The 22,008-nt window shown below is 41.2% G+C and overlaps 2 protein-coding genes across 5 annotated transcripts in view; both read left to right on the forward strand.

Moving 5' to 3' along the window:
- DTD1 (D-aminoacyl-tRNA deacylase 1) overlaps nucleotides 1–22,008 on the forward strand; it is a 42,468-nt gene that overhangs the window by 20,272 nt on the left and 188 nt on the right. The window contains exons 6-7 of one of the 4 annotated variants that reach the window (XR_014492316.1): nucleotides 12,697–12,739; nucleotides 13,498–15,344. The gene's annotated coding sequence lies outside the window, so the exon portion shown is untranslated. Of the gene's footprint in view, nucleotides 1–12,696; nucleotides 15,345–22,008 lie in introns of those variants that run through there. The other 3 variants (XR_014492317.1, XR_014492315.1, XM_083361170.1) reach the window with 3 other exon arrangements.
- On the forward strand, nucleotides 17,271–17,654 carry SCP2D1 (SCP2 sterol binding domain containing 1; the record flags this gene model as incomplete). Its single annotated transcript, XM_083360292.1, has 1 exon — nucleotides 17,271–17,654. One exon carries the CDS (start codon nucleotides 17,271–17,273, stop codon nucleotides 17,652–17,654), a length of 384 nt encoding a protein of 127 aa, XP_083216418.1.

Consider the following 22,008-nt stretch of genomic DNA (forward strand, 5'->3'; position numbering starts at 1 on the left):
AAAATTCAAAAAAATGTGGGTCTTGGGCAAGAACTCTGGATTGATTTGTTTCCTTGGCTACCCATGGCGTTCTCAAGATTCTTTTCCAAAGCATCAGAACTCTTTCTGTCATACCTTCTTGATCCAAATTTTGCTTCTATAGGGTGCCAAGGGAAATCCATTATATATGCACATTCACATGCACAATTCTTAAAGAACAGTTAATAAAATTTAATTCAAATTTATTACAGCCCTAAGGCCAGATACAGACAAAATATGGTATAAGAGTAGTAGTACATTCTTATATGTATATATGTGTAAAGGAAGGACTGTAGGTATAATAAGAGTCTTAAAAATAATTAAGAAGATAGCTCTTATAAAATTCTATTATAAAATTCCAATCTGAAGTAGTGGTATAGAATATCGTACAAAAGATAACACAGAACTGGGTGACTTGAGAGGTTATTTTCAAGTCCTAGTCTGAGAGTAGTAGCATTAAATAGATATTACATTCCCAACCTGGAAATTTCTTCTAGGCAGGATATATAAGAGTCTGTCTAGAATCCTTATACAAAGAACAGTATAATGATATACAGTCTAGAGTTTCTATTCAACCATCACCACATGGATATAACTGAAGATTCATAGGAGTACTCCTAAAATATTCAAAAAGAACTGCTGAGGGCATAATATCCTTGCAAATCTGTAACACTGAAATAGGCAGTTCTAGCATTAACAAAGCCTAATGTGCACAGACTGTAAGGACCTGCTTCAAAACCTCATCCCAAGAAAGCAGGACTCTTGGAACAGTTCATTCCAAAAGGAACTTTTATTAGGAGAAGCTGACAGCAGGCATAGAAGGCAGGATCTGAGGGTTTTCCGCTCAGATCAATAGGTTAAAGGAGTCCCAAGCAAACCCCACCCCAACAGTTCATCCGGTCAGTTCAAACGAGCCAATCTCTAGGTGTTACGTCCGCTGTGGGAACGGAGCTGATAACGGAGCTGTGAAGACCTTGTTGGGTCTTCGCACCTTTCTCTTCCACTGCAAGAGATAAGCCAAATGGCTGGAGGCACATTCCTTTCTCACCCCAGGTTGGCATCAAGGGAGAAACAGTTCAAAGAGCGAGCATATAGAAAGAGTGGAGAGGATACATTGTAGCAAACCAAAAGGTCATCCCACAGAGCCTCCACCCCCCCCCCTTCCTCAAGAAAAGAAATGAAATGAATTAGAATGAATTCTGACACAGACTTTCTATAGAGAAATCCAGCAACTGAATTTTATCTAGGGCTCTTTGTTAATAAAATTTATTTATAAGTAACAACAAAAATTAAATTGTTGATAAATATAAAAACATTTTAAATAAATTTTATATTTATTGTTACAGTTATAGATTTAAGGCAGATAAGGGGAATTTTATTCCTCTGAAGACTGCACTTTATTTTACTTTATTCTGCTCCCGTGATTTGAGGGGATATGGTCCCAACCCCTGTCTCTGGACCGGTATTGGGCCGCGGCATGCCCACAAACAAGCAAAGTCCCATCCGTGGGATGCAGGCAGTACACCAAACTACGCACTCTCTGGTCCTCAGAAAAACCTTTCTCCACAGAACCGGTCCCTGGTGCCCAAAAGATTGGGGAACCTCCTTCACAGAGGATAGGAATGAATGTTTGTTTTTCTACTGGAGTTCTTTTATGTCTAGTAAGCTTTGCAAATTCAATTCACCAATTTTTCCTCTGAAAAAAAATTATACTAATCATATGACTGAAAATCAGTTATTTGTTTATTAATATTAGTGTCCAAATGACATTTTGTAAGGGCAGCATGAATTGGTGAAGAGTTTGTGCGATATGACGTTATGGTAGCCATTACCATGCATAATATCATAAAACTGATGGAAAGTGGAATATACAGCTTCGGGCATTAGCTTAGGTATCTTCAATCTCCTTAGTTCCTCCTCAATTGTTTGTCCTTTCTGGAATTGCCAGTATTGCAACTCTACCATTTTCCCCCCCATCATGAGACTGAGATGGGTGCCTATTTGGTAGGCTCATTTGGTTGAGAACTTTGAGGATATTGTGGATGGTGTGTGGAGGTGTTTAGTGGTCCTGGCTGTTTTGGTAGGCAGCCAGCAATGTTGGTACCAGTTAACTAGAGGTAGCCGAGTAGATAAAGTGGGTAATGGCCTCTCATATTTCAGAGGCTGCCAAGTAAGTGGGAAGCAGGCAGCAAAGCTCAGTGGTGCTGTGTATCAACTGCCATTACTTCAGCTGATAAGCAGTGAGGAATGGACTCATGGAGGATTTAGCTCCTGTCTTCCTTGGGTCTGCCACCATAGAAACCATAAGAGAGACTAAGCTGGCAGAGGTCAAGGAAGTGTTGGTGGCGATGGGATCCTGGTTGTTGGGGTCTTCAGTGGAGTGGAGGGCTCAGATGTCCAGGGGGTTTGTGGCAGAGGGGAGCAAGAGTAAGATTGCAAGCCTGTGGGGAAGCTCTGTTGTGTCTTGCAGCTACTGTTTTAAGTGGCCCCATGATAAAGCAGCCATTTTGCCTGTCTGGAAAGATTTGGGACTGAAGCTTCCGGCGCCTGGATTTAGGACATTGCATGGCTCAGGAATTTTATACAGTTTGATAGTTGTTGCACAGGCTGGGTGTATCTGAGTTCCCCTCCATATGAGAGAAGGGCGGGCTGGGAGTGCTGACACCCAGTCCCTTGGAGGGGGAAGTGACTTCTCCACTGTCTGGGTAAGGGGTGGTTGGGCTATGAGAGTAAAAGAGAATGTTTGGGGTTCAAGAATTTGGAAGGGAGGTTTGGGTGGGGGCCCAGCTCAGGTGGAGTGTACAGAAGTGCCAGAACATGAGCAGAGCCTGTCTCTCTAGATTCTTAAGGTTGTTGGAGATTTAAGGGTGGAAGGGAGCCAGACAGAGAGGAGAGATTGCAGGAAGGGCGTTATAGAGGTGATGGGCATGGGAAGGTACAGGGCAGGCCACTCTTGGGGAAGGCAGCCCTGGTGTTTAATACTAGCATCATGTTCTGGCCCCCTGTGCTTAGCCCCAGAACCTGGTTTCAGAATCTTGGCTCTAGTCTCCGGTTGCTGCTGATTGGGGTCATCCAAGTGCCGGGGGTGGGTGGGTGAAGCTGTAAGAGTTTGAATGGGGATAAGGCAATTTCAGCTCAATCCTTGTAAGACAGAATGGCTGAGTTTTTGCCCCCCCCCAGCATTTTGCCCTGTCCCAGGCCAAGCACACTCAAGCAAATGGGGAGGTAGTTGCAAGCTTTGCTAAATGATTTGGCGAGACGAAATGTGAGTGTGAACACCACACGTAAAGTAAAGTAACAATTTCCCCGAAGTTTAGCGAGCTTGCCTTAAAAGTTCCAATTCAAAGCAGAGGCCTGAAGAGTGCTTAGGTAAATTCCAAGAGTCAAAAGGTTTGACAGCTGTCAGCTCCAGAATCAAGATTGTGAGGTTCACAGATCAGGAGTCAAGATGCATGGAGTAGGAGTTAATGGATGGTTGTTGTCAACAAGAGAGGGTTGATCTCTAGAAACAGACCAGGTGTTGCTTGTTTGGAAGAGCAAGGCTCCTTCCTTGCAAGCAGCCCTGTAGCCTTTGCTCTCCACACTTCTCTGAATGAGGAGCCCTTGGGGGGTGGGGTTAGTGGCAGCTCAGCCTCTTCCTCTTCGGAGAGCGGTGGCAGCTGTGCCTACTGATTACCTCATCTGCCTATTCATACAGTAGTCTGATAACTCTGGAGTTGGCTTCTCATTGTCAGTCAATTTGTCCAGTAGCAATGGAGCTGGCTCTTCCTCCAGTCTCCTCTCCTGAATTTGAGCTTATCATGATGGCCTGCTGACTTGTCATCTTTGACTTTGGACGGGGTTGCAGTCCCCCAGACTGAGTTGGTACACAATTTGAGGGTCCTCCTAGACCAGGGATGTCGAACGTGATGTATTGTGACGTATCACGACTTTTGTTGCCATTGCTGGCAATAGGATGGGAGGGGTTTTGCTATAATGCGACCGGTCCACGGGCCGGCAATTTGACACCCCTGTCCTAGACTCAGAGCTCCTGCTTGCTATGAGCAGATGCATCTTGGGTACCAGTTGCACCCTTTCCTGGACTGGGAGGCCCTGCTCACATTATTCTTGCCTTAGTCCCTTCCCGTTTTGATTATTGCAATGCAGTAATGTTCTTGAAGACATGGCTATCCTTGAAGACACTCAGAAGCTACAATTAGTTCCTGAAAACCTGGCTTTTCGATTTATCAGGCCTGGACTGAAGGGGTTTTAGCTTTTTAAATATTGTTTTAATTGTTGGGCTTAATTAATTTAATTTATTTTAATTTTATATTGTATTTTATGCTGCCCTGTAAACCGCCCTGAGTCCTTCAGGAATAGGGCGGTATAGAAATCTAATTAAATAAATAAATAAAATAAATAAAATACAGCATTGCACACAGTATTCAGTGCTCATAGGTTTACCCATGTTAGATCTTTATTGCGCAAGCTGCACTGGCTCCTAGTTTCCTCCTAAGTGCAACTCAAGGTGCTAGTTATCACCTGTAAAGCCTTACATAGCACAGGACTTAGATATTTGGAGGACTGCCTTTCCATAAAAATAGCTGCTCATCCCATTAGATCACATAGGATGGGCATGCTCCACATTTCTTCTGCTACCTAGTGGGACCTGGAAGTGTGCCTTTTTGTGGGTGCTCCTACATAGTTTAATACCTCCCTTGTCCCCAGCAATTCAGCAGGCCACCAACCTTTTTAAGCCTTTCGGAAGGCCAATAAGACCTGGTGGCTCTTTGTTGAAGTGGGACAGGACTGAATAGATAGAAAATATGGAATGAAGGGTGTTTGGTGTAGGCCATCCCAAGGGGATAATTAAGGCACAGAGTTTTTGTTTACTGTTTTATGACTATTTTATAGTTATTGATTATATTGTTGTGAGCCTAAGATAGACAGACATATACATCTTAAACAAAAGGCCTTCTTCTTTAGTGCCTGGAAATCCACAGAGCCTTCCAAATGCAGAGGTCAGAGCTCCAGTACTCTGACCCCTGAGCAGGCTATCTAGTGGTTGAGCCTTACAAGAAGCAGCATTCTTCAGGAAATCAGTCCCTTCCGGCAAGACTAGTAATTGTTGTCCTCTCGGGACAGAAGTCAAAACATTTGATATTTTAGGTTCTGTTCTGAGCAGTCTACACAGTCGCTGAACTTCATAGAATCTGGACTTTTCAAAAATTAGCAGTAGCAGTAACTGTGATGTGTCAAAAGCAGGCAGGTAAACAGGAAGTGTGGCTCTTCAGTCGTAAGTAATTAACAATATGATAATGGAGAAAACTTACTTCTGTATGTGTGAACCTATGTGCACACATGCATATATGAAGTTTAAACATATGATTGATATGCATGCATGCTCCATCATCCAACATTCTATGAACCAAAAATGTTTCCCTTTCCTTTAGAGAAATGAAGATTAAGAGATGATCCGTGGAAAGGACCTTTTAACAGAATTATTTAACCCATGAGTTTCAGACTGATGCAAGTGGGTTTATCTATTGATTATGTAGATAAAGGTGAGGGGTTAGTATTCTTGACAATAATATAGGATCCTTTATGCCTAAATAACCTGATACAGAAACCTGTATACTTATGAACCGCCTTGAGAGAAATTGGTGTTGAGCCTGCCGCTCTAGTATTTTCTATTCTTGGAACTAACAGCAACCCTGGTTTGGCCAACTATGTATGTATAAGCAGAAGCTGTGTTGAGTACAACCATATTAGAAAGGGACTTTCGTTACTTCTCTGGATATTTCCTCTTTCAGTTTTAAATACCTTATACATATTATCCATAAGGATGGCAGAAGTAGTGAGAAAAGGATTTGGATGTGAAACTTTGTGTGAAAATAATCAGTGAATATTAGCCATATTTAGGAGTCTCCAGTTTGTAAATAATGTGACCTTGCAGACTAATTTTATCATAAATAATTTATACTTGCAGTTGTAGAAGCAGCTACATCATCATTTAGGCTGCAATTAAGTGGATAGTGTCAGTTCTTTATGGAATATATTGATCCAACATCCTTTGTTGGTAAAAGTATTTGGACTTTGTAGATTTGATAACTGGTGCAATTCCTTTAGAGACAATGACTTTATACAGATGTTTCCTCTACCTGGTGATCAGTCCTGCATATTGTCTTGGAGCTAATTTGGTTTATTCCTCTTTTCAGAACAGCTTCTACTCAGTGATATTTGACAATTCTCTCGTGTGAACTACTCACGTCAAGCCATGGCACATTTAAGTTGAGTTGAAGGATGATAGGTTTGACTCAGCTTTTCAAAGTGAGAAACTTCTTGTTCTTCAGCACAGCTCTCTTTTTGATTTACCTTTGTGTTTCATGGCCCACATTCATTTAAGCTTGAATTCCCAGGCTTGATACTCTGCTCTAGAATTTGCTGATATGATCCGTAATCCATTTTGAGGGATTCATTTCAACCTGAGCTAGAAATATTCTCCTTTATTGGAATCCATTGTTCCCTCAATGATTGCAAACCATCCAGATCCTGAGGATGCAGTGTTTTTCATTCTGCAAACTGTAAGAATCCACATTCATGTCAGAAAGTTTCATTTTTGCCAGATCCGTCCACAAAACAATTCCAGTAGCCTGCTGGATCAGCCAGATAGTCTTGGCAAGCTTGAGATAAATGGCAGTATCCTTTTTGGGGGGACAGAGGTTTTCCTCCTATGTACAACACTACTCTTGTTCAGTGTTTTCCTTACACTAGATTGATGAACGCAAGAGTAGCCTGTAGAGGAATACGATATGCCTTTTTCCTGGAGTGATTTTGTTGAATAGCCACTCTACAAAAGTAGGAATGAAATTGCACTTTCTCCATTTTGTAGACTGCCTGCTTAACTGAGTTGACTGAAGCCAAAGTTTTGGCAATGGTTTTTTGTCTGTTTTAAACCTTATGAGTATCGATAACCATTTTTCTAAAGTCTGAAGAGAGTTCTTCCAGTTCACTTCCATTGACCTGTGTTGTGAAGAATAGATTCTAATGGGGACAACTTGTGCATGGGTGTGTTTGTTTTTATCGGGAAGGCCCTCTCTCAAACTGAGAGTAGGTCTTATTGACTGGAATGTCTGATTCAAATTATCCCTTAAGAAAGCTAATTTATTTCTAAGGCTTCGCACACTTTTCCAACAAAGGTAGTCAGTAAATGTTGATTGCATTCAATATAGATGTAAAGTAGTACACCGTTTTCATGTGTTGCTTGTTTAACCATTAACTCTTATATTTTTATAGGATTTAGGTGAAGGTCTGTCAGAAATGCAGATAGTTCTTAAGTGCTTACAGATTTTTTTCTCATCACTGTCTAAAAAGGACATTTCCTCCCTCCTCTTTCATACTGGAGAAACTGTTGTTTTGGTAGTAACAAAAATTGAAGTAATAACAAAAAATGAAGTTGTCAGCCACAGTCACTTCCTTCTGCTCTCTACCTCAAACTAACATTATTCTTCTCCGAGTAATTTGCTCACAGGACCATAGGCAGTCTAAATGCTTCAAGTTCCTTTCCTCTTGATTCTTACTTCTGTCTTCCTATTATAATCCCTCTTCATCACCTTGCTTTCAATCTAACCTTTCTGGATTCCATTCATAGAATTCTGTTACGTTTAGGTTTTATCAACAATATCAATAAACTGTTAAAAGACTGTTTAGCATAGCCTTTTCTAGCCATATGCTGTCCAAATGAGCTAGTTAGGGTCCTTTAATTCTCAGTCGGCAATACCTTTCTGCTGATTGAGTATTGTGAGAGTTAAAAACTGCTACATTGACAACAAGTTGAATAAGAGTCAGCAGGGTAAGACAGTTATTAGTAGGTTTAATGCAATTCTGGGCTATACCAAAGAAACATATCAAGGACACACAAAGTCATTATTCCTCTCTACTTGGCATTAGCGAGACAACACCTGAAATACTATGTATGATTTAGGGCTCCTCATTTTCAGTTGAATACAGGTAATCCCCAAGTTGCGAACGTTCCCTTAGTGAACGTTTGAAGTTATGCAATAAGAACCTCCTAGTGTTTATGAGCAAGTCCCGAAATTATGAATGTTGCCGCACCACGGCAGTCATTCATCCTAAATGAACGACCGCAGTGGCATTGCAGCATTCACCCTCTGGTTATTCTGGGCTATACCGAGGAAACATATCAAGGACACACAAAGTCATTATTCCTCTCTACTTGGCATTAGCGAGACAACACCTGAAATACTATGTATGATTTAGGGCTCCTCATTTTCAGTTGAATACAGGTAATCCCCAAGTTGCGAACGTTCCCTTAGTGAACGTTTGAAGTTATGCAATAAGAGCCTCCTAGTGTTTATGAGCAAGTCCTGAAATTATGAATGTTGCCGCACCACGGCAGTCATTCATCCTAAATGAACGACCGCAGTGGCATTGCAACATTCACCCTGGTTATTCCTTCCCTCCCTCCCCGCCCGGTCTCTCTAGGCACTGGGCCTTCAATACTCAGCCTGCAAAGATCGAGATTCTTCGCTTTCTTGGCTGCTCCAGGCCTTTGGTGCATTCACAGGGAATGAAGGCCTAAAGTAACGCAAGATCATGTGAGATCAGTGGTGGGAAATCTCACGCTACTGATTTCACCTGATCTCATGGTACTTTAGGCCTCTGTTCTCTGCAACAGAGAACAGAACCAAAACCAGGGGATGCTTCCACATGCCTCCGGAGGCTGGATCCGGGCTTCAGAGGCTTTTTCCAGGCCACTGCCGCTGGGATCTGAGGCCGGGGAACACTTCCTCTGCCCTCCGGAGGCCCGATCAGGGTGTTGGAAGCCTTATCTAGGCCGCAGCCACCTGGAAGTGAGGCTGGGGAAGGCTTCTGCGTGCCTCCGGAGGCCCAATCCAGGTGTCGGAGGCCTTTTCCAGGCTGTTGCCGCCCGGAAACGGGCCTCTGGAGGCATGTGGAAGCATTCCCTGCCCTCAGGTCCCAGAGGCAGCGGCCTGGAAAAGGCCTCTGATGCTTGGATCCGGCCTCTGGAGGCACGTGAAAGTGCCCCCTGGCCTCAGAACCAGGCAGCAGCAGCTTGGAAAAGGCTCTGACGTTTCATCACTAGGCCCTCCATGGCCTTCCCCACCCTGAGATACCTCATGTGCAGTTAACAAACCGCGCATATGCCCATGCGAGAGGTGGTGTAGAGCAGACATGTCAAACTCGTGACGTCACGTGACATCGCGTGACGTATCGGAACTTTTTCCCATTGCTGGCAATGGGATGGGCGCGGTTTCTCCGTGACGCTCCGGCCTGCGGGTCGGCAGTTTGACACCCCTGGTTTAGAGGATGGCAACAAAGATGGTACAAGGAGTTGAGAATGTGCCCTATTCAGACATACTGAAGAATTTGGGATATTCAATAAGCCATATATAGGCACATGAGCCATATACAGGTACACGTAGAAACTACAGGGAAGATGGCATGAACTATTTTTCCATTGCCATATAGAGTAGCACTAGAAATAACGAGTATAAGTTGCAACTATCTGGATTTCATTTCAACATAAGGAAAAAATTCTGAGAGCAAGATCTGTACAATAATGGAATAGTCTATAAAGATTGTGTAGGCGCTATCTCTGGAGATTTTAAAGAATATTTTAGATCAGACATGTCAAACTCGCGACGTCACGTGACGGTTTTACCATTGCCAGCAATGGGGTGGGCGTGGCTTCCGCATGATGTGTCCGGCCCAGAGGCCGGCAGTTTGATGACTCTGTTTTAGATAGTACTCTCTCATGGATGGGTTAAATGGTTTTCCACACATTGCGGGTTGAACTACATAACCCCATGGGCCATTCCAGCTCTAGAATTCTGTGCTCTCACACAGGAAGGCACGTGGTTCAAAAGATAGTCTTAGCTTAGGAATCTTAGGAAGATTAGTCTTAAGAACAGTAATACTAGAATCTTCGGAAGATTAATGCACATGTATAATCTTAGGAAGATTAGACTTCCTGCTAATTTTTTTCCAAACTTACTGCTTTCCTTTGCTTTCAAATCCATGCTGAATGTTCTTGGTTTTCTTTTACTGCCATTATTCCTATACCCTGGATTACTTTTACAATACAAATCATTTACTCATTATAAAGTTCAGCGGCTGCTATTCAGGCATCAAAGTTGATCTGTCTTCTTTTGTTGTCTTCCTCAATGCTTATAAGTTCCTAAAGCTTTTATTCCCCACCCCCTGCTCCCATTTTTATCCTCCCTGTCCTCTTTCCATTCTTCTTTGCATTCTTGACAAAATGCGTGTTTGATCATGTCTGAATGTAAGTACTATATTTTTTTGTCCTGTCTTTGCATTATCAGAAAACATAATGTCCCTTTGCAGATTACCTTGATTTATTGCTTTTTTTAATAATCAGACATGCTTTTCCTGTATTATTTCAAGTTAAACACTGCCCAATTTCAATCAACTAGGCAATTCACAACATAAAAGCAAAACAAAAAAATAAACAATCTAGATTAAAAACAGCAATAAATATGCGGCAGACAATATCACAAGAACAAGGATATTGTTCTTAACATTCCATTGTCTTGTATCATCCTTTTAAAGACAACATCAACAACTCAATCAAGGGGGGTTGAGTTTTTTTCTCTGTTATGCAGCATCTTCTTCTATTGTATGTTACAGTATGAGGGATATTGGTAGGGAATAAAATGATGAACTATACTTAGTCCTCATTTAACAACCACTCATTCAACAACTGATGTGAGTTACTATGGTGCTGATGAGTGGCAGTTAACTACCAGTCCTCAGAATTCTGGCTGCCCCAGCACCTGCAATCACGTGATTGTAATCTGGGCATTTGGCAACCGGGTCTCACTTAAATGGTTGCAGCATCCTGCAGTCAGAAAACCATTTGTTGACTCTCCCTGCTGGCTTTCATCAAGCAAAATCAATGGGGATGTTGGCAGGGAGGCTCACAAGTTAATCTGGTAAGTCACTCGCATCCTTTCTCACCTGGCAGCAGTCACCCTCTGGCGCAGCCTCGCTCAACCTGCACTTGCAGGCCTCACACACACACACACACCCTTCCCCCCCCGCCTTGGACCTGCTGTGCTTGACCCACGTGTTGCAGTATGCCTTACCTGTCTGCTGTCCTGCTTGCAATCCACCTGGGACTTGCTTAACAGCGGGAGCCAGGATTGCTGTCATTAAACGATGTCACATGACATCACACTTTATGAGTGCATCAGCTAGTTATAGAAATCTCTGTCCCAATTCCTGTTGTTAACTGAAGACCACCTGTGGGCTAATACCATATCAGAAAGATATGCTGTATGTAGGGGTTTCATATGTATATAGTTAATTCCATGTTGTTCTGTACCAGCCTGCTACCTGCCTTGCAGAAAAGGCAACCCCTTTATAAACGGCAAGAGGCTGGAATACGTCTGCCAAATTTATTACAAAAACAAACAAGACACGTACCAAGATACAGGAGCTTTGAAACACTATCTGAGCGGTTGCTTTCAGCAAACCAGCCCTCCCCAAACATTCCCTTTATAAAGAGTTCAGGGCGTGGCCTCTCTTTGCCTCCTTCCGAGAAGCCCCACAGCCTTCCTCTGTTTGCTCCTACTTGACTGTCTCCTGCGTCGGGCGTCCTTGAACAGGGCCAGCTGTGGGTCATCTTCATCCACACTGTCAGGCTCACACAGCTGGGTCTCCATGGTGACCAAGTGGGAGGGGCCTGCCTGAGGGCTATCATCAGCAAGATCTTCAACACCCCCCTCCTCCTCTGAGTCGTCGTCCGACCCAACTGCCGAACCCACAGGCTGACCCTGAATCACAACACATGGATAAAAGAACAGACGGTGTATTGTCAGGCTGATGCACAACCAGACCTCATGGGTAGAGTTCAACCTATTTACTTTATTGTTCTATGCTTATTCCAGCTTTTGCCTGGGAAAGACTAGATAAGGCTGAAAGACATTCAGGCAGGTCAGACCTTGCCCTCTTGTCTTTACGTAACAAATCCAAAGTAATTCTCTGCTTGAGGCCTCCTCCAGACTGGGCGGGTTGCTCTCCAGCAGACGTAGTTCCCAAAACATGGGCACTTGCTCTGGGGCTAGAATATACTTTGAAAAATGAAGTCTCCGTGTTGAAAAGATGCACAATTTCATGCCACCGGGGCATAAGAAAACTATACAATTATTTCTTTATCTCTTTCGCCGCTAAAATTGGCAGTAGCAACATCCATCTCACTTAGATACTGTATATCCCTATTGTAGCATCATATTTGGAAATTACATCCCTGAGTAATGAGAGTGTAGCCACAGAGATTTCCTGGGCAGCATTAACTACACAAATCCAGTGAATCACTTGCCTGATGTTCAGGACAGTGTTTAAGAAATGTACTTGTAGCTATTGAGTGGAAGGATTTTCCAGAAAAAACTGCCTCAACTATTTATTTTGAGAAATGCCAGGCAAATGGCTCATGATGACATATAGGAAGATTATTTTGAAAATTTGAACAGATGTTTAAAACGCTAGTCAGAATCAAATTGCCTCCTTTTTTATGATTAAATTGAGAGTTAAAGCCAGTGGCAACTTAACATGTATTTGGAGAATGGAAGGGTGTTGTTTTTTTTTCTGTATCACATTATGATTTGTTTTCTTTCTTCCCTTTCTTTTTAACAGGAAAGCTCATAAAACACTACTGGTGACCTTCTGTGCTCATGAGGTGAGGATGCTAAATTTCTAGGTGAAAAATTATTTGATCCAGAAGGAGAATTTGAATCAGAAGTAAGGATCTCCATCATGCTGTTTTACAAACAACGAAAAGAATGTTATCAATGTCCACTGTTAATAGGTTTTAAAGCAAGTTTCTATTTGGCTCATTTCTTATTTGCCATACGTTCACTGCGGAAATTATATAACTGTCCCTACCCTATAGTTAGGTTTCATATAAATGTGAAATACCCACATTATTTTACCAGTGGATATGATTCTTGGCATAAATGGTCTCATCCTGACAACAGTTCCCCCCCTCTGCTCTTCCAGTGGGCATGATCAATCTGTCAAAAGCTGGAGGAGCAGAACAGAAGTGCAGGTGTCCTCCATCTTGCGTGGCCCCCCCGCCCCCAAACAATCTGACTCCCCAGAGGAATCCCCAGGCTGTTTTGTATTTCCCAAGCTGATGAAGAGGACAGAGGGTAGCCCAATCATTTGTATTTTGAGCTGTATGCTGCTTAGAACGTCTCTCAAAAGTTCAACTCAGTACTTGAAATGAAACGTCCCCCCCCCTCAGTAAAGGATGGGTTAAATCCTGACAGAATCCTTTTCCAGCTGAAATGTGTCGATGTTTTTCATACTCTAAATATTGCTAGTGTAGTGGGACAACTCTTACCACAGTTAATTGTTTTAGAAATCAGTCCTGTGGGTGGATCTGCACACAGCTCTTTCTGACATTTTTCCTGTGCTTCCTTTCCACACTGCCAGACAAATATGAGAAGGCCCGTATTGTGTAGGAGAGCGTCTCCTGCATCTTCTACCTTCCAAACGCTGAAGTGAGGGATAGTCACAAGCAGTAGCTCCTTCTCTGGGCACAAGAAAATTTGTGCTTCCTTGGCTCTGCCTGAAGGAACAGTGCTGCATTAGCCCTCATCGCATCAGTGGAGGCCTCCGTTACCGAGGAGGAAAATTTGTTACGCAAGCCGTAGCAGCGTAAATGTAATGAATCTTATGATCCATTTCATTAAAATAATTTTTCTCTTACTTTTTTTTTTGTAGGAGCATGCTTCTATTTTTTGGTCCATCTAATATATCTTTTTAGAACAAAGTATCAAATGCATTGTTTGTGTGTTGAGTGTGTCTCTGGCTGTACAACCTGTGAAAAACAAACAAACCTGAATTCAAGTTAGATTAATTTACCAGTTATTTAAGCTGTGAACTGTGTGTGTTTATATATGTCTGTTAAATTTTTTCAAAGGGAAGAACTTTATTAATAAAGTACAGCACCTGAACAATTTTTCTATTTGGTAAGCCTGTTTTTTTTTTTAAAAAAGACATTCAATGTGTGTTAGTGTTAGATATCAAAATTGTCTTATTAGGAAAGTTTAATGAAATCCTTCTTTTCTTTTAAATATCTCTGAGGCAGTTCTCGCTTTTCTTAGGTCGTTTCCATCTCTTGTGTTCACTGGCTGCTGGTGACCAGAGTGGCAGCACGGTAAAATATGCCATTCAAACACCAGGCCCTCCCAATCCTGCACTTTTTACCTGGTCATATGGGAAAGAAAGCTCCAGTAGGAGCAGAGTTGGAGCAAAGGAGAGCTGCCATTTTTTCTGCAAGGTGCTGTTTCTCTTGGGAAAGGGCTTTTTGATTACAACATAAATACTGTGGCCTTGAGAGTCAGTGATACTTCTCTTAATATGGTGACATTTTTGCAGAGCTAATAAAGGCAGTCAGATCTTATACCCGTGCCCCTAAGTGAAACAGTAGAGGCAACACACCTATAGCAACTACCCTGATATATTGAAAAGTTGGAAATCATCATATTTTTTATAAATCAGGGCTAGCAAATTTATTTTCTTACTATAGTCTTTGTTAGATGTAGAATTTGCTATAGTTTCAAATGATGTATCTTTTGATTTTATACTATTTCATACTGTGATTCATGGTTATCTGTATCCTAGGAAATAGCAGTTGTTTAAGATACCATTGTAATCTGATAGTGTCACTGTTTAATCATATTGATCATATGATGGCAGGGTATTGTTTGACCCAATGTATGTAAATCATACATATCGCAATATAAATATTCCTTGAGCTTTCATACTAGTTAGCTACACCAATAGTCCCCAACTTTTTGGCACCAGGGACGGTTTCGTGGAAGACAATTTTTCCACGGACTTGGAGGGGAATGGTTTTGGTTTCACTCGCTTGCCTACTGCTTACCTCCAGCTGTGTGGCCCTGTTCCTAATGGGCTATGGACCGGTACCGGTCTGTGGCCCGGGAGTTGGGGACCCCTGAGTTATACATTTGAATAAAGAACAGTATGAAAACTTGAATTTTATATTAATTTGAAGTATCTCTTAATACTTCATAGCCTGGATATTATTTTTAAATGTGTACATATAAACATATGTGTGTAGTATAGATCTTCTTGTCAATGATCCAGAATTAGTAAAACTGCTGAAGATTTGGAAGATAACTATTGTCTGTTAAATTATCTTTTTTTTTATTGAAAAGTTTTACAGTACATTTTATCTTTAAATTATCTTTGGATTGGCCCAGAGTTCACAAAATTAGCCCCTTGCCATTAAAGATATGAAGCTGCTATTTTCACATCATTTGCTCTTACGTATGCATTCAATTCTTTGAAAGAGGTACAGACTAGGAGAATTTCCAAAATCCTGCCATTGTGAATTCAGATGTAACCCAAACTGAGCTGAATCTTTTGCAAATAACTTTTGCCTCAAACTCTTTTGCCTCAAGGTTTTGGTGACTTCACATGACCCTGGGACACTGTGACTGTCATAAATATGAATCAGTTGCCAAGCATCTGAATGTAAATCACAAGACCCTTGAGATGCTGCAACATTCCAGCTGATTGGCGCTTCTTCTGGGCTTAGAAGCACCAGCTGGAGCCTGGCGCTTCCGCTGAGCCCTAACAGCCCTGCAGCTCCAGCCATCTCTTGCTCAGGCTTGTGCAGTGCTGCCACCGGTTCAGCTCATTCCCCTCCTCCGCTACCACTTTTCTAGGATGGTCACGTACCACCTGCCAGATGCCAATGTACCACAGGTGGTACCCGTACCACTGGTCGAAAAGCCCTGTTCTAGACAATATTGCATTTCCTCATTTGAGATTGGTGTGCTTTCTGAGGGTCGTCCTAGGCATTAAGGTGTCCCTCAAAGAGAAAAGAGGAAGATGTAGCCAGGACAGCATTTGCACAGATTTGTGTTGTGCACAAGTTGAACTGTTCCTGAACTGGACCTCTGCAGTCATTCATGCTTGGTCACTTCATTTGTGGACCATTGAAATATATTCTAAATGGGGCTGCCTTGAAGGTCACTCAAAAACTGCAACTGATTCCGATATGCCCAGTAATGGCCAAGGCTTAGTATGCCCATATAATAAACTCTACAAGCTGCATTGGTTACCAATAAGCTTGGGGTACAATTCAAAGTGTTAATTATCACCTGTAAAGCCTTGCATGCTGATTATTTGAGGGATCGTCTGCGCCCATGCCCCATGCCCATCAGATGCGCTCAGAATTGGCATGTTCTGGGTCCTATACATGTCATCTGATGGATCCAGGAAGCAGGTCTCCTCTGTAGTGTCTGCCTTCTGGGATGACATCCCCTAGAATCCAAGGCATCTCCACCCTGTTCTCCTTTCGATGAACCTTTAGGATCTGCCTGTTTTTCTCAGGCTTTTTGACTCTTTGAAAATATGATTGCTAGAAAAATGTGAGGGTTTTTCTCTGAGTTTAACATTCCTTTTCTTGATTGGCTTTTGCCTTTCCCATTTTTATTCCTGTTTGCCTCCCAGAGCCATCTGGATTTATACTTACATTTATTGATAAATTAAATAATATCAATATGAAATCACTTCAAACCTTAATCATATTACTAAATTTAGACCATCCCAAAATGCGTTGTTTCCTTTTATTGTTCTTAAAATATGAGGATATCTTTAAAAAAATCAATAAGGAATGCATAACTTGAATCCATTCCTTAGTTAAAGAGCTATACATTTTTTGTATCTACGTAAATACTATTTGGCAAACCACAGGCTTCATATAATTGAAATTCTTCAAGAAAAGTCAAATTTTATAATGTAGACAAAATGTATGACAAAAATTTCTTCATTAAAAAACCCAATTGTAGGCACACAGTCTATATACACATTGTGTACACACACACACACACACACCATACCTTTTAACTATAAGAAATCTTGCCTGTCACAATAAAGTATATCCACCAATGAGATTACAGCATACAAATCAAAGAAACCTTAATGCTGACTGGCTGTCATATCTGATTGCACAATGTGTCCACCCAACAATGATTCCTGCTTCATTTTATTACTGAAATGTAAATACTGTTTGTGAAAAGAGGTAATGGTAACACCCTAGCTCTTATATACAAAGTGAGATAACAATTGCTCATTCTCCAAACATTTGTAAAAGGAAGATGTGGAGAGAAATAATTCAAATGGAAATCAACAAACAACAAACTGCTGTTTCAGATTCGTATGAACCTCTGATGGCACCTAGAAATGCTTCAGCAAAAGGCCCTGGGCTTCAAAGCGATTTTATTTTTGAGGAAATTGGGCGCCGCATCAAAGGCGTTGGCAGTCAACTTGTGAAGAAAGCGAATGCTGTCTTTCAGTGGGACATCATGAATGGAGGAAAGATTGTGGCCCAGTGGACCCTGGATTTGAAGTCTGGTTCTGGTCAGCTGTATCCCGGAGCATCTCACGAGCCTGCCAACACAGTTTTTGTTCTCTCTGAACATGATTTCATGGAGCTTGCTTTGGGCAAGATAAAGCCCCAGAAGGCTTTTCTGACTGGGAAAGTGAAGGTGAAGGGCAATATTCTACTTGGACAGAAACTCCAGATGATTCTCAAAGAGTATGCGAAGATCTGAACTTCCTTCCTTCCTGGCAATTACAGTTCTCTTTTTCTCTTTAGTCAAGATGTTGGTTATAGAGGAGAACAAGATTAAAATGCGGAGTATTTTAATGGAAGACATATCTGTTCAAGTTTATATTTCCTTTAAAGCTATTTGAATGCTTCAGTGTATCAGACTGGCAAATAGTAATAGATTACTAATTTTTTTCCTCACACATTCACCTTGGCAGACACACCATTGTTTCAGCAGCAAGGAAGGTGCAGCACAGAGTCATGAACAGTCATGATGTGCTGGAGAAAATCCCCATCATTTACTTTCTTTCTCTGAAAAATGTAGGTGTATATGTGTATGTGGGTGTATGGGTGTATCTTTCATACACAGAGAAAAACTATGAAGAAATTATAATGAGAAAATCCTCAATCTGAGTTCTTTTTTTTCTTGTAATCTCAATATAAAATATAGTGGGAAATTAAGACATTATGAATATGTGAGAAACTGACATTACTATTCTGGCCTTGTAATGGAGAAAAGTCTAGCCAAGTTGTTTTTGTTCACATCAAATGGGTATATATAAAAGGATAGAAAGCCCAGATAAAAATCCCAGATTTTTAAGCATTTTATGGAATTTGGCTATTTTTTGTTTATATATCTAAAGATGTCCCTGAATATCAATTCAAAACAAATCCTGAGCAGGTCAGACAAAATGGGCTTTTCAATTATTAGTAGCACCTAATATCTGTTCATTAAGTTGGGTCTTGAAAGCATCACCAGACTGACTGGTTAATATATTATTACTTCACGCCTTTATACATCAATCAACTTATTTATTATTCTATTTATAATATTTATATGGCTGTCCAACTCAAACTATGACTCTGGGTGGCGTACAAGAAAAAAAAACATCTATAGCAAATGCAACGTAAGAAATATAAGGAAAACTCGGGATGAGTTGTTATTGTGGGGATAATAGGAGGAGGAAGGTATTTTGGATATTTTCATCGCCTTGATTTATTTCTAAAAGTAATAAAGGTGAGATATAAATAAACAAAAACTATACAATGCATTAAGACTCATAACAGTAAATTGACATCTAGACTAACATATTGTTCTATCTATCCAGTTGAAATTCCACTCAATTTGACCTGCAAAGTTTGAGAACAGGACCAATCTTGACTCCCTTTCTAAAGGTCCACAAGATTTGAGATCTACTGTATATTTTGGAGCAGATCATTAAAAAAGGGGCCACCACCAAGAAGGCACGCCTATAAGATCTTACAAAGTGTAATTGTTTCAGTGATTAAATGTAATTGTTTCAGGGAGACAACCTGAAGTATTATTCTTCGTTGAGTGAGGGATAACCTGATACCCTTGGAAGCAGGTGGCCCCACAAATAATCCAGTCTTATTCCATGTAGGGCTTTAAGGGGGATTGCCAGTATTTTGAGTTATAGTAGAAGCCTATTGGGAGCCAGTTCTGCTAAAGGGGTAGAACTGGGATAAAAAGGCATGATGAGGAATGCCCATAACTATTCCTAGTACTGTGTTCTAGACCAGTTAAATCTTCCAGATGATCTACAGGGGTATTTCCCAAGTAGAGCATGTTGCAATAATCAAATTGGGAGGTGACTAAGGCATGAGTGATTGTGACAAGTGCTTCTCTGCCATTCCCCCTAGCCATAGCTGCCGCTGGCTCTTCCAGCAGAATCTGTGAATCCAGGAGGATCCCCAACCTGTGCACTGAATCTGAACTGGGCAGTGCAGCTCTACTCAGAACCGGTCAATGGTAGAATCTCTAGTTCCAGAACCCATGGACCAAATCAGGTAGCCACTCAATCCAGCAAAAGTTGAGCCAAAGCCTGTGTTGTGATTCAGAGTCAGCCTGTGGGTTCGGCAGTTGGGTCGGATGATTCAGAGGAGGAGGGGGGTGTTGGAGAGCTTGCTGAGGGTGTTGCGAGCTTGCTGATGATGGCCTTGAGGCTCCGCAGAGCCCTCAGCCAGGCCCCTCCCATCTGGTTACGACGCAGACCCAGCTGTGAGCCTAACAGCGTGGATGAAGATGACCCACACCTGGCCCTGTTCAAGGACACCCGACGCAGGAGGCAGTCAATCATGAGTAAACAGAGGAAGGCAATGGGGCACCTCGGAAGGAGGCAGAGAGAAGCCACGCCCTGAACTGTTTAAAAGGGGAATGCATGGGAGGGCTGGTTTGCTGAAGGCAACCGTTTGAATAGCTCCTGTTTCATGGTTCGTGTCTTGTTTTGCTCTGTTTTATGTTAATAAATTTGGCAGGCTTAGTTCCAGCCTCTTGCCGTTTGTAAAGGGGTTGTCCCTGCCTTTTCTGCAGGGCCGGTAGTAGGCTGGTACAGAACAGCCTGTTCTTCCCCATTCAGATCCCCACAGCCTCCAGACAATAGAAAAGAATCTTGACAGCTTCATCTGGGTGGCCAGGAATAGCAAGATCTACTGCTGGGTATCATCAACATAGTAATGATACCATGGCTATGCTGATGTTAACATCTGCCAGCACCTACATTCATATGTTAAAAAGGAGAGTGGAAAAAAAGAAAGCCTTGCGGGTCCCCACAAAGCAGGGATCTAGTACAAGACAGCTGCCCCAACATCATTTAACCCACAATCCCCTCTTAACCACAATGGGACTGCCAGGATTGTTGTCATTAAGTGATGTGGTCATATAATGTACCGAAGCATCACATAGTGATGTAAATTCCAGTCCCAACTACCATTGTAATTACCAACAGTTAATGAAATATTCCCCAGGTTGGGGTATACAACAGATTAAATGACATGAAACTACATGAATTCATGAAATTAAAAAGAAATAGAATAGTAATGACAACAAAAGACTAAATTGTACAGACTGGTGAAAAGTGAATAGTTGCATGAAACACAGCTTACAAAAGTAGTAAGCGAGTAGAGTTTTGAACAAGAATACCACAACGGAGAAGGCCCTTGGGTTTCTAGAAGAAAGGTAGTTATAAATCAAACAAATAATAAATAGACAAACAAGAAAGTACTACCAAAGAAGATATTTCATGTACCTGGTAAAGCTAGGAATTCCACAGTACCTTATGAAACAATTAGCTTCCAATGAATCAGTCACTATCAGCATAAATGTTCAGCTGCAAAGGTTGTGAATGTGCTTTCACAACAAGGTCATACATAGTAACTGCTCCAAATTCCTGAGCTTAAAGCAATGCCAACCAGTGTTTTGCACAAGGGCTCTATTATTATTTTCCTATTTTGTCACTTTTAAAAGGCACCAGATGGTGTCCTTGGCTTTTATTTCTTTCCAAAATTCAAAGCTAATAATATTTCATGAAAAAGGCAAATAGCAGTGGTTGAGGCTTTCTCGGGTCTATAATTCCACGCAGCATTTGATATTTTCATGAGAACACTCCATGGGTTTGTTTCTCTAAATACAGAATTTGAACATATGGTACATCAAAACCAGAAGGCAGGCAGAGAACAATTTGCAAAAAAACAAACAAGAATTATAATAACAAACAAAGGGAAATGCTGAATAAAGGGAAATAATATCTCATGTATCATGACATTAATTTGCCCCACAGTTTCCACCCTAGTTATTTTTGAGAATATAAAATATGGAGTTAATTCTTCAATAGACTACTGATTTTCTTTCAGTTTTTCATACACATTCATGTAGGTTAAAATTCTCAGTATTGTTGGTGTGGATAATATGGATTAACTCACTGAATTAAAATCTCCAAGTATTTTTTTTATTTTAATCTCTTTCAGTAGAATTTGCCTATGGTACCTCTGCAAGAATAATTGAAGTATTGTTAATATTAGAGATGAGTAGATACTTCATTACAAATTGTTGTTGGCTCGAGAGAAGGAGCAGAATGACCCAACTTCAGATCAGAATGCTTCCTCTCATTTAAACTGTGGGCTCCCACGCAATAACGCACTCTAAAACTTGTAAGAGAGTAGAGTGTGTTTCCACATTTAATTTTGAAAACACAGAAGTTCAAAAAAACACTGGATGAAGTACATGCAAATTTAATATTAAATTGAAATTATCTGTAAGAGAAGCCGGGGAGGAGAGTACATTTCCTTTGCAAAGTTGAAACCTCCCAGTTTTCCCACTAGAAATTATTCTTGTGTATTTTATTCATGATTTGATAATTGTGCTGTCGTTTTTATAAACACTAGATGACAAGATGAAGGATTTAATGCAGTTTTAAAATATTTTGATTATATAGTTGGATTTTTCTCTGTTGTAGGACTATGTACTGAGCAATGCTTAAATATATGTTATGATCATAGGGTTTTTTTTAGATTGGCTATAAATAATGGTGACAGAAAGATTTTCTGATTAAATAACACAC

The sequence above is a fragment of the Vipera ursinii genome (genome assembly GCF_947247035.1).
Source record: "Vipera ursinii genome assembly, chromosome: 3".
NCBI classification, from domain to species: domain Eukaryota; kingdom Metazoa; phylum Chordata; class Lepidosauria; order Squamata; family Viperidae; genus Vipera; species Vipera ursinii.